This window comes from Cuculus canorus, chromosome 4 (assembly GCF_017976375.1).
Source record: "Cuculus canorus isolate bCucCan1 chromosome 4, bCucCan1.pri, whole genome shotgun sequence".
Lineage (NCBI taxonomy): Eukaryota > Metazoa > Chordata > Aves > Cuculiformes > Cuculidae > Cuculus > Cuculus canorus.
This window is the reverse complement of record NC_071404.1, coordinates 79,669,601-79,681,652: the sequence shown is the minus strand read 5'-3', so window position 1 is coordinate 79,681,652 and position 12,052 is coordinate 79,669,601. Positions and strand designations below refer to the sequence as shown.

The following is a 12,052-nucleotide window of genomic DNA, read 5'->3' as shown; positions in this document are numbered from 1 at the left end:
TTAGTGTTTCTAAAGCTATGCACACCTCTAAGAAACACCCTTTGAAATAACTTTGGACTCCTGGCTTCTGCTCTGAAAGGCAGCAGGAGAAGAAGGGATAATGTATCAGGCCACCCAAGGGGCAGATAGTTCTGAAGTCACGAGCCTTGCCCATTGATCTCTCTTAACAAACAAAAGACATTTGCAGCAGGCCTGCTCTGCTGTTGGGTTAGTTCGAGTTTTGCTGGGCTAGGTTAGGAAACAACCTTCTCTGGAGGGAAATGTCACCTTGTGGGAGCCTACTGCATCTGTGCTCAGCAGCCTTCTGGGCTGGAACAGCTGGTAATCCCGACCAGCCTCAAATGTGAGATAAGCCGAGATTAGCTACGTGCAGGAGAGATCATTCCTTCCAACTCGGCTGCCATTCTGTTGTTCAGATTTTGGCTTTTTTGCGGTGGGGCTGTTTAATGTGATTTTCTTTTTTCAGACAGAGGAAGAAATTACATCAATAAATTAAATAGCAGAATGTTTTACAAGAGACTAATTTGCACAGAAATTACTTCTTAAAGATAAGAGTTGAGTTCTCGCCTTGCCCTTTAGCAAGAAAGATTTATACCTACTCCTGCGCGCCTGTGAACCCGCTTGCTCTGCGCCTGTAGCACACTGGTTAACACGCAGCTGCCATCAGTTCTAGGAGACAGGCACAGTCTGTGACCTTTGTTTTGTACGGCAGCAACAATAGCGCAGCTGCCCCTGCCTAGCCGAGATCTCAAACCTGCAATTTGGCAAGAGGAACAGAACAAATTGGATAAATATACATAAACACATTGTGAAGGAAGGGAAAACAGAACAGAATGAACCAGAGCGTCATCCTACAACTTGTTTGATAGGAATGATTTAAGTAGGCATATGGTATAGTTAAATGTGCTTTCAAAAACATTGGCCCGATTCTTCAAGTAAATATGAAATAAATATCTAAATAGTGAGCGAGCTGATAAAGCATCATTAGTTCTCTCAGAAGAAGCATATGAGTGCCTTTGGAAACACGTGCAAGTGGGGGCTGGGCGCGAACGATAACCAGATTTACATTCCCACACAAAAAGTGTCATTAACTTATTGTTCGGATTACACAGTCTTACTTCCCTCTAACGCTGCAAGCATTAAAAACCAAACAGGCAATAAGCGAGTATTTAGACCTAACCCAGCACCGATTTTCACATCGTATTAGCTCAATGTTGGCATAACAGACCGCCGCAGCCACCGTCAAACCTCTCACACGCAGATCCCATCCAACAGTCACACTGCCTACAACGCACATATTTGAGAACTAAAAATCATTGCTGTGCTCATCCTACATCGTGACCTTTCCGCACCGTGAGATTTAGTAACTCAAAAACAATCGTCAGTTAAAATTAGCCTTTGTCTTTCTGCATTCCTCTTACCAGATGGAAAGAAAACACAAAACAGATCAGCTAAAAAACTCCAAACATGTTATTACAAAATAAGTCTAAGCCTCTCTAATGATGCTTTCCGCAAGTCCCACCAGGTGCAACTTCCACATAAGGTGCACGCATGTGCTCAAATACACCCCTACCATTCCCAGAAAGCGTAGATAACCATATGAGATCACCTACTTATTCAGACAAGCCCATAACTTTGTCAAGTTCATTAATTTGAGTAGAAGGTTTGCCCGCCTGCCCAAAGGAGTACTGAGAAGTCGTGTGTAACTTCAGTTTTCTTGTGACATGGAAACACATAGCCAAAATCCAGGCGAAAGAGACTACTGTTGTTTCCTATGGCCACGTGGGGAATTACTTTTAAATTTTTGTTTTGTCACTTGTTGACAAAACTTGACCAAGAAAAGTAAAATTTAGGGCAACGCGCTGCAAAAGTGCCAAAGGAGGAAAGCTGTATGCCAGCTGCGGATTCGCCTTATGTGTTTTTTTAAATTATCTACGAAAAAATTGGCATTTCATAGGTGTGTTGAGCATTTTCTCTTCTTTCCAACTAAGAAATTGCATTTACCTTCTTTTTGATATAAAATAAATAGCCTTATCACAGCCTTTGTGACCACCAAAGCAAGAGAATAACGTGGCCACAGAACTAAATGACTCATAAACGTTAAGGGCAATGCATGCGATGAGCACTTTTAGCCACTTGTTTAAATTCTTGAGCGTGGGTTTGAGGACCCGTTTTCACAGACTCCTCCTCAGTCTATGAGGTATAGTGCAGGTGCGTAGTGGAGAACAACTTGTCCAGAGAATAGAGGAGCACTTAATGTATGATTCAGTAGGATTTGTCAGTGAAGAGGTAACTGTTGACTAAGAGACTTGGAATTTCTGATAATACCAGTTATTCATCTAAAAAGGCAAAAGCCCAGTAAACCCACACGAGTAGAACTCTCTGTAACCAGTTCCGCAACCGTACCTTTGGAAGCACTTGCTAAAGAAGATCAGGCAGTCAAGGAGACATCAACCACCAGGACGAACCCTGGGCTCCCTTCGGTGCGTCAGGCTTCCTAAAGCCATTCCATCTTCCCCGTGGGCAGTAGCTGAGCAGTCCTCTGACACAGTGGATGCACCAGCAAAGGTGCAAAAGGAAATGAGCCCTCCTTGCTCCCTTTTAGCTTCCTGCTGCCCATCTCAGATCAGATTGTTTCCACTTGTTCTCATTGCAGAGCCTCTGTGCTCAGGTGATGGGATAATTCTCCATCATCCACGTAGGCTCAGAGATTCCATACTAACATTACCCTTCAACACAAACAGCTGCTGTTCTCCTGCAGCACTGGGCAAAGGGAGTTTACCTAAGTGAGATCCACTCCCACCTGGACTCATTCCACTGACACTTAGCATTTATTTTCAGCACCAGCACTTCAGCTTCTATCCCCCCTGTGCAAGCATTTTGTTCCAACAAAAATAAAAGAGAGTACAGTTCACAGTCACCGGTTACTCATGTGGCACAACCTCCCCCCACCGCAAGAGCCAGAGAAATGAGCTCAGGTTGGGGAAAATCAGAAATACGGACGGATTAGCCTTAATGTCTGCTATAAATATTAACTTCTGAAAATATTTTAGGAATACAATTAGTTTGACACAATTAGGTTATAATGGGAACTATTCACAGATGGAAACATCCTCAATGAATTGTATAGGCTAACGGGCCCCTCAGACATATGGATCTGATGTTAAGATCAGCAGCAATTTCTAATGCAGTCCTTCACGTTCCTCAATAGGGCGCACGGTGTTCCCCGAGCATTAAGGAAGTGCATGAGCAGAACTAAGTGCTTAATATTACGCAGTGGACATAGTATCTTGAGCTGAATTAATAGACTAATTTAACATAATAATGACATTTCATACCCTGTTACTGCAGGTTCCCATGATTCCATGAGATCAGAGCTAATTCATTGCTGGTTCCCAGTTCTTTCGGATTCACTAGTGCTTCCCAGCAGTGAAATACTTGGGTAACTCTGCACTTCTGTCTGCTTCTCAGGGAAAACCAGAGCTACATACACCTGCGTCTGGGATGCCCTGCTGAGAGGGCTGCAGTAGTTCAGGGTAACAGGAGAGGAACCCATGAGAACTATAACTTGAATTTATGTCAGTTCTAAGTTACGCCGAGGTGGGGGGTGAGTGTACTAATTCTTTACCAAAACACTGTGGTGATTTGCACAGTGCAGGTCTTGCTGTCCTCAGAAAAAATAATAAAATATGAACAGGGGCTTGAAACACTTCCCTTGGTGGGTCTGCATCACCTCCACCTGCTGCAGCGCTGCATCCCCAGACACAGTCAGACGTGTGTGCTCCTGGAGTGTGTGCTAACCAAGGAGAAAGGCCGCTTGGTGCTGTGGATGGCATGAATGTGTGGGTCCCCACTTATTGTATCCCCAGCAAATACGGGCCAAAGAGGCCGTAATGGTTTGGCAGCGGGGGCTGTTCCTTCAGACTCCAAAATGCAGAGCACTTGCACCAAATGCCAACTTGTATTTGCTCCAGACGTGAATGGTGTTAGAAACAAGAGCATGTTGTTGGTCACCTGGAGTTCCAGTTTCTTCCTCCTTCAGGTGTCACCCCCTTTGTGCTGCCAGATTCTTGGGCAGGAGATGGGAAATATCATGGGGGTAAAGCAATAGGCATGCAGAAACTCACGCTTCAGTCAGTGGTTCCACCTGCCAGAGTTACCGATGTGCCTGTGGGCGATGACTGTGACACATGTGACAACACACGCACTCACAACCTATGTGTGTGTAGGTCTATTCAGAACAGATGCACTTACCAATATTAACTGTGCCATAAAGCTGTGTAGTAATTCATGGAGGTAGGATTTTAGAGAGAAAGCACCCTTTAAATAGGATCACGGGATCATAGAATACTTAGGGTTGGAAAGGACCTTAAAGATCATCTGGTTCCAACCCCCCTGCCACGGGCAGGGACATCCCATTGGATCAGGCTGCCCAAGGCCCATCCAGCCTGGCCTGGAACACCTCCAGGGATGGGGCAGCCACAGCTTCCCTGGGCAGCCTGGGCCAGGGCCTCATCACTCTCACGGTGAAGAAATTCTTCCTAATGTCCAGTCTAAATCTGCCCCTCTCCAGTTTATACCCGTTCTCCCGGTCTTATCCCCACAAGCCTTTATGAATAGCCCCTCTCCAGCTTTCCTGTAGGCCCCCTTCAGCTATGTACAGGATTTTAGTTATTTTAATGTTGGCACTTGATTCTGAAATACCTTTGTCACCATAATTTTAATAACTTTTCGAGCAGTTGCCAGTTCCATTTTCAGTGCGTGGAAATTGGAGGTAAATTATTTATTACTTCCAGCAAATGTCTTTCACAATTCTTTTTAATTTTTTTCATCTTTTTTAATGGGTCATAAAATGGCAGCCTTTTATTGGCTACTCATAAAGTAAGGAGCAAATGAATGCTTTGCAAATAGGTTACTGTGGATTGAAATGTCAGCTGTATTTCACAGGGTACAAAATGCTTTAGACCAGGGCTGCGGTGACATATGGCACCAGGCCAAGCTCCTCGTCTGTAACAATGAAACAGCAGTGGACATAAAGGAAAGAAAGAATTGCACTGCTGGGTCTTCTTGGGTTACGTTTTTTGGTACATTATTTACTGGGACAGCCACTGGGCCATGGCTGATTCAGGTTAAAGTTGCAAGAGTCCTGTGGTTAACTTTGGGCATAAATATGAACATTTTTTAAAAGCCCTTTTCCGACCAAGTTCTCCAGGATTGATTCCCATCCAAAAAGTAATATTTCACAGACAAAATACAGGGAAATCCCTCCCGCCCTGAGCAAGTGCTCTGACCTGTGAATAAGCTCCACACTTCTTCCCGTTACAATGAAATAGCTTTAAAAGTATGGACTGCTGGAAAACAGCACCCTTGACTCGAGTGCCCCGAAAGCAGCAGAGTTTGTGAGTATCTGCACAGCTCATTCATTGCACACGCTTTTTTTTGCCATCTCTTTGATTTCACTGTATTCAAGTGCTGTGTGAGAACTGGTCAGAAGACAGGAATGCACATCCTGGCTAAAAGCCTCAGCAAGCTGCTGGATTTGGGCACTGCTGGGTTGCTGCGGAACAGCAAGAAGGGCTGCGCTCACCTTTCTCACCAGGCTCATTCTCACAGCCCTGTTGTCAAGCCGGACCCAGGGAAGGCACCCGCAGTGTCCTCGGGTACAACTGCCAGGCTAGGTATTTGTGCACAGCACGAGCAGGCCACGATCATTAGAACCTCTGGTGGTTGCCCTCGGTCTGTGTCCCCTTCCTGTGCACAGAGATGTAACGTCGAGCCTGTGGCTCACGCAGATCGTGTCACACAGCAGGGCGAAGGTTTGTCTGGCTGTTTGAGGAGGCCATCCTGGATTGCTGCAGCACCTTCAACATTTACACTTCCCGGTCCTTGGTAGGTTCTACCAGGTCTCACCTGAGGAGAGAAACTGTGCTGCAGTACTTAGTTTTGCTCTGTGCTGGTCGGAAATGAGCATGAGTCCCATCTTTCCTTGTAAAACCAGGGTAGTTCCTTTGGTGCTAAGGTTGGACACCTTCTCTGCTCTTGTCTCGCACTGTATTCCTCAGCTGAAAGAGAGGCAATATTCCTTGAGTCACTGGAAAGCACTTAAGTTACTATGGGTGCAGTCATATAAATCAAATAAGTAATTGTTGGGAGATCTGGCTCTACCGACTTCTAAAAAGAGGCGTCTGGTGCCTGTAGCCACATTTCTGAGGCGTTCCTGATGACCTCTGCCAGGGAGACTGAAGGTATGGTCTTATGGCCAGCTGACCGAAACCCATGCTGCTCTTGCCCTTGTGAGCTAAGCTGGTCACGAAAAACCACGGCAGCCTCATGACCCTTGAAATGACACTCCCCGAGTCTGCAGGAAAGCACATCAGGAGAGGCCCAAAAGGATCAGATCAGACCTATTACCTGGTGACATATGCTAGCTCAGCTCAGCTGATCTCAGCTTTCCTGAGGAACCCGACACTCAGAAAACACTGATGATCACCAGTGGGAAATGAAGGTGCTCCAAACATGCTGAATGTAATTTTATTTTCAAAACCCTTGCAGTTTACGTTAGTGCAGGGCTAAAAGCCTCACATGTGAACAGTCGCTAGTGACTTTGAAGTGTGTTTATGTATAACTTTTTCTCTTGGGCGTCTGTGAACAAGTGAAGAGAAATAGGGCACTTAGTTTTCGGAACTCCAGATTTGAAGGGGCAGGTTTGATATGAACAGAAGTACATGCAGCCCATCAGACAGGTGGATGCTAAAGAAATGAAAAGGCACGTTTCCTATACCCAACAGACATGACAATTTCAGGAAAAAAGTGATTTTGCATGTTGACAGGTTCATCCTTTTGAAGATGAGATAATTATCTGTATGAGTTCACTCTGTGGCTTCCAGAACTGCGCGAGTATGATCAAGTCCCATGAAATCTCGGCTGGCTCATCCCTGAAGCTGTGTATGAGAATGGAAGCTGATAGGGAAGCCGGTTGTTCTGACTGCACTGTATCTGCGGCGATAGCTGATGTGCTCAGTGAGCCTGTTGCTTGGTATCTGTCAGGCTGTCTGACAGGGAGAGCCTGGGGGATGCAAAGCGTGTCACTGAAGTGGCACCAGGAACTCGAAACCTCCTTCTGCCGCGGTTCCGGGGGGTCAGTAAGCTGTAGGCCTGGCTCTTGTTTGGACACAGGTGTTGTTGGTGCCCTTTCCTATTGCCTTCTGCAATGCCGGAGCAGTGTCCAGAGGCATTCTGTGAGCGAGGATTGGACCATCAGAGCCTGGTCTCAGAGGGCGGCTGGAGCTTGCTCAGTGGCACCTCCTAAAAATACGGGCAGGCTCCCCGTTATGATAGCTGTTGGCAATAACTGTCCTCAGCAGACTGCGCAGTGTGCTTTGTGTATCCTCCTGGCCATTTCTGCTGGACTGAGATTTTGTCCCACTGTAGAGGATGTTTCCAGCAGCTCACACGCTCTTAATAGAACTTGTTTCTGTGTCCGTTACCCGGTGCCCAAGCGTGGCTGTGTTCTGAAGCCAAGAAGAAGAGCCAAAAAGCTGGAGTTGTGTCCCTGCTTGGCACGCCACCCCTCTGGGCGAGTCGCGTGAGACAACAGATTACACACATCCCTAGCCGCTGCTTTTCTCCTGTATCCCAGGTAAAACACTGAGATAGGGTAATGGAGCTGGAACGCAGTGCTCGGGCCTGTACAGCACGATTTTTAGCAAGACTAGAATTTAAAGCTGCCTTTTTTAGCAGAAGAGAATGGTGGTAATGTTCACCAGTTGAGTTCATCAGGGAACCCCGACGTCAGCAGGCATGTATACAGAGGCCAGCTCTGTGATGAGAACAGCAGTGTGTAACCAGGGGCACAAGTCCACTTGGAAATCTTGGCTATCACACAAAATGTTTCATATAACCTCATCGGTTTAGGGAAGTTTCAGGATCTAAAAGATACCTGGGCAATGCTCCTTGTCTTTAGCATAGGCTGAGATGTTCTTCTGGAGTGTTTTAGCCACATGTCTTTCAGGTTCCTGATTTGCTCAATTTGCTGGCAAAGATCATCTGAAAAAAAAGAGCTCGATTCCTTAATAGCCAAGTCAGATAAACCTTGCACGTTTCAGCCAAGGTTCACCAACTCACAGTGGCAAACATCCCAGCTGTGGGTGCTACAGGACAGTGCTAGAACAAGACCAATACACGTTCCATTCACAGGCAAAAGAGAACCATCTCTTTAAATTTAATACAATAACACGTACTGTAACAGGAGTCTGTAGTTCGCTGAGCGACACAGGGAAGGCAGAAGAAAAGGGGGTGACTTTTGCTTCAAGCTTTATCATGCAAGAAACAGAGTGAGAAATTTAACGGGATCAACTGATAAGTCTTGAAAGCTGGACTTGTTCTAGGGAAGCCCAACGCTTAAGTCACAGGCCCAGGAACTCCTGCGATACACTGTCTGTCACACAAGGCAGTAGTGACTGTAAAAGGCGGTGTGTTAGTGAGTAAGTGCATCCACCCCCAGGGTAAGCCTGATGATGTGCACCCCGAGTTCTGGTGACGGACCTGTCCAGGCGTGGCGCAGCCTGCAGGCTGTCCACACAGGAAGTGTTGCTGCAAAAGAGGGGATTGGTTTCCTGAAGACCTCATTTAGAAGCCTAGTTTTATGAACATCTGTATGAAATAAATTATATTAGCATTTTAGAGGACTTAGCAGATTTCGTTTGGGCTTTCTTATGCAGGAGAATGAAATTAGATATGAGTAGCAGTCAGAGGTACCGGTGAGAACGTGCAGAGTGAGAATGTGCTTCAGCAGCACTTCTGATATTTCAAATTTCCTGGCTGCTCACCTGAGAAACACGCGAGCCCAAGCGTACGACATTTCAGACAGTGCCACAGATGCATCTTCCTTTTCAGCCACGTAGGTCTGGGACTGATGGTAGCACGGTGTGCAAATCCACAAACTGACAGAGGATAAAAAAATGGATGTTAGAAAATATTCCTGCCTGACAGGAACACACACATCAGAAGGAAGGACAATACTGTCAGACAGCAAAGGGGACTGGTTGGATAGCAGAAAAAAAAAATATGAAATTGAGGATTCAGATCCACTTTTTAAAAAACAAATGAAATGGGGAGAAAGGGAGCGTCTGAAAGCATTTTGGAAATGTGACCCCGGTAGCTGGCGGCAGCTGCAGTCTGGTGTGACTGGCCAAACCCACCAGCTTTTAACTGCTGCACAGGCAGGATTATTGTGGTCTCAGTGGGAATTTTGCCCAACCAAAGATAAAAGAGCTAAGGAAAACCTACAATGCATTTAGGCACAGTTAAAATAAGGTCGGAAACAAAGTCAGTGCAACAGGGATACAAGGATCAGGGTTCTAAAAGAACACGATACAGCGATTTAAAAATGAAAATTGCATAGTGCCCTACATTTGGAATTAGAGCATCTGGAATGCCTCTTACCGTGCTGGCAAGCTTTGAACCCAACACCATAATCAGCCAGTGGGAAACCACCTACCATTATTTAGGGAAGTCCAGAAAAAGTAGAAAGGCCAAAAAACTGCTGCGTTCAGGAAACACGACCACGATGAATGCCCCTTCGGGTGTGTAACCAAGGTGTGGAGCCTGTGGGCTGCTTCTTGGAGCCATGGTTTAAAAAGACAAGGCTAACAGGGGAAAATGAAACACTTGGGAGATTCATTTTTCCTCTTGTGCTTAACTGAGAAGTCGCCATCCAAAAATACTTCTGTGGATTCATTTGAGTTTGGTTTTTCCCTCCCAGCGCGAGGAAGTCTCTGATCCCGTGACTCAGAGCTGCGCAGTCACACAGCCAACGCAGTGGTGGGACCAGGGTGCCACTGGAGTCACCTCCATGTAGCTGGGCTGTACGTTAGTGCCTTGGGCAGAAAAGCCCTGCATGTGAGGCATTTAAGATGCTCAGATCTCCAAAAGGTTGAAGAGTTTAACTGTACCAGTGTCCTCGGGGAGGGCTGTCCGGACGCAGGCGGTGTCAGCAGCACCACGCTGCTGCCCGTCGCAGCCCGGCATTCCCTCGCGCTGCAGCCGACAGGATTGCTGTGCCAGGCAAACTCCAGCAGAACTGTCATGGTGCCATTTCCCACCACTTTTCTCATTATGCTGGCAAAGCAAAACAGTGGAAATAAAACACTAAGAAAAAGCATCACGTTAAAAAATCCACCACTAACCAAAGCTTTGGTACAGTTTGCCGTATGGAGCGAGTTGGAAGGGAGCTGAATTCATTTTTTATCTGTTCCGAGTCACTTATTCCAGTAATAATTAGAAGTAAATTAGAGTTATTCTTTCTGTTTGATCAATTATTCATAACACGGATCATTTAAAAATGAGTTTAGCAAAAGCAACTTACTTAATTCTTACTAAAACTGAAAAAGAAATGAGCCAAATTAGTTAAAGTATCTCTGGACTCCATATTGATTGAAGCATTTGTGCCAGAATAAAAACTCGTGACATGTAAGAATGGAATAAACGAGTAATCATTCCAGCTCATGGATATCTATATTTTTATTTAATTACATCTATCCATAATATAAACTGTCTGAATCTTCGGAATCCCAGCCAGAGAAGCTGAAGAGCCTTCTTATGTTTAACATTCACCATGTGTTGTTTTCTGCTAGGGTTAATTTGTAAAATGTAAACCACACACTATTTGCGTGCAGTGTTTATGTGCTATTTATAGAAAGTCTTGACCATTTATAATTATCCGACATTTTTATCCATAATGTCTGCAGATGACTAAAGCGACGCTGAAGGAACAGACAAACCCATGCATTTTTTACAGCTGAACTTTGATTTCTTTTATGTAAAAGTTTCTGGAGTATTTTGTGTTATGTGGAATATAGAAGAGGTGTTCTGTGCTCAGAGGGCTCTGCCGGTAGATTAGAACGATTCCCGGTAGCAGTCGACACAGAACGTGCACCGTTCCTGGGAAGCAGCACAGGCTGAGGGAAGAAAGCTCCATCTAAAATGACCACAGTGGGTTTCTGAAAGCCTCAGGGTCCAGCCCTGTTGCAGCTTGGTCACTTTGAAGTCAGCAGAGATTCCTAGAAACAATACTACAAAGTAGTACGCGAGTTCTGTAATGTCTGTGGTGTCACTTCCAACGCCTGGTGCAGCTCCAGGGCCCCGACTGCCCTTCTCTTCTCCTGGAGCAGCATGTACACGCGCGCTCTGACTGTGCTGTGGCTGATGACTGTTTCCTCTTACTTTCCAGAACTCTGGAAGTGTTGGTGAGTTTGAGTGAAGGACAATCTTTCATGTCCAGCTCGTTAACCATCACCGCGTCCGAGTGTGTAAGTACATGGCTAACATCATTCTGTGTAGAATCCTGAAATCCACCTTCTTTTTGTTTTGCCATGCGTGATCTCTCAATGCAGAGCCTCAGCGCATGGCAACTCCCGTCAGATGTTTTACAGTGCCCAAATCCACCTAACTAAAAATTACACCAGTACACACACAAGATATGATAAAATTTCTTCATATGTAGGCCCCTAATAGCTTTCTCTGTACTTCGAGACACTCTTTGAGTCTGTTTTGTAACACCACTGCACAAAGCAAAGAGTTTTCAGCTGCTTTGGATCCCTTGTCGATGCGTCTGTGGTTACAGACAGGATTTTCTCTGGAAGTTATATAAACTAATTCCCTTCATTCTTCCCATTAAGATGGCAAACAGCTTTCTGTTAGGAAGATCCTCTCTGCAGGATCCACATAAGGGAAGTTTGCATCCTGCGAGACTTCCTAATAACACGTGAAAGCCATCTCTTTCTCCAGGCTATTTACCTTTGCTCTCTGACACGGGCTCCCTCCACTGCTGCTGCATGTGTTTTGCCAACTGCTCCAGGGCTGCTGATGTCACTAACGGGTGCAGAACTAAATGTACAGGGAAAGCCCTGCAACCTTCATCCTCTCCCAGGCCAGCTCCGCCCTGATGTCCGAGCAGTGTTTCTGCCTTCCTTGTATTTTGCTAAATGTATTATAACAGATCACTTCAGCACAGTGTGCAGCTGTGGCTTTTAAATCTGGGAAGCTTCCGCAC

At 45.7% G+C, this 12,052-nt stretch overlaps 1 protein-coding gene and 1 long non-coding RNA gene across 10 annotated transcripts in view; one reads left to right on the top strand and one right to left on the bottom strand.

Moving 5' to 3' along the window:
* The window catches only part of ANTXR2 (ANTXR cell adhesion molecule 2), a 102,319-nt gene that overhangs the window by 39,795 nt on the left and 50,472 nt on the right, over positions 1 to 12,052 (top strand). Inside the window, exon 11 of the mRNA XM_054066343.1 lies at positions 11,231 to 11,309. Coding sequence (XP_053922318.1) covers positions 11,231 to 11,309 — 79 coding nt within the window. The remainder of the gene's footprint in view (positions 1 to 11,230; positions 11,310 to 12,052) is intronic.
* The window catches only part of LOC128852171 (uncharacterized), a 50,815-nt gene that overhangs the window by 38,137 nt on the left and 626 nt on the right, over positions 1 to 12,052 (bottom strand). For 6 of the 9 annotated variants that reach the window (XR_008449844.1, XR_008449849.1, XR_008449847.1 and 3 more), the window contains exons 2-5: positions 9,500 to 10,119; positions 8,829 to 8,942; positions 7,940 to 8,046; positions 5,588 to 6,062 (exon numbers count right to left, since the gene is read on the bottom strand). This is a non-coding gene — a long non-coding RNA (uncharacterized LOC128852171). The remainder of the gene's footprint in view (positions 1 to 5,587; positions 6,063 to 7,939; positions 8,047 to 8,828; positions 8,943 to 9,499; positions 10,120 to 12,052) is intronic. The other 3 variants (XR_008449851.1, XR_008449848.1, XR_008449852.1) reach the window with 3 other exon arrangements.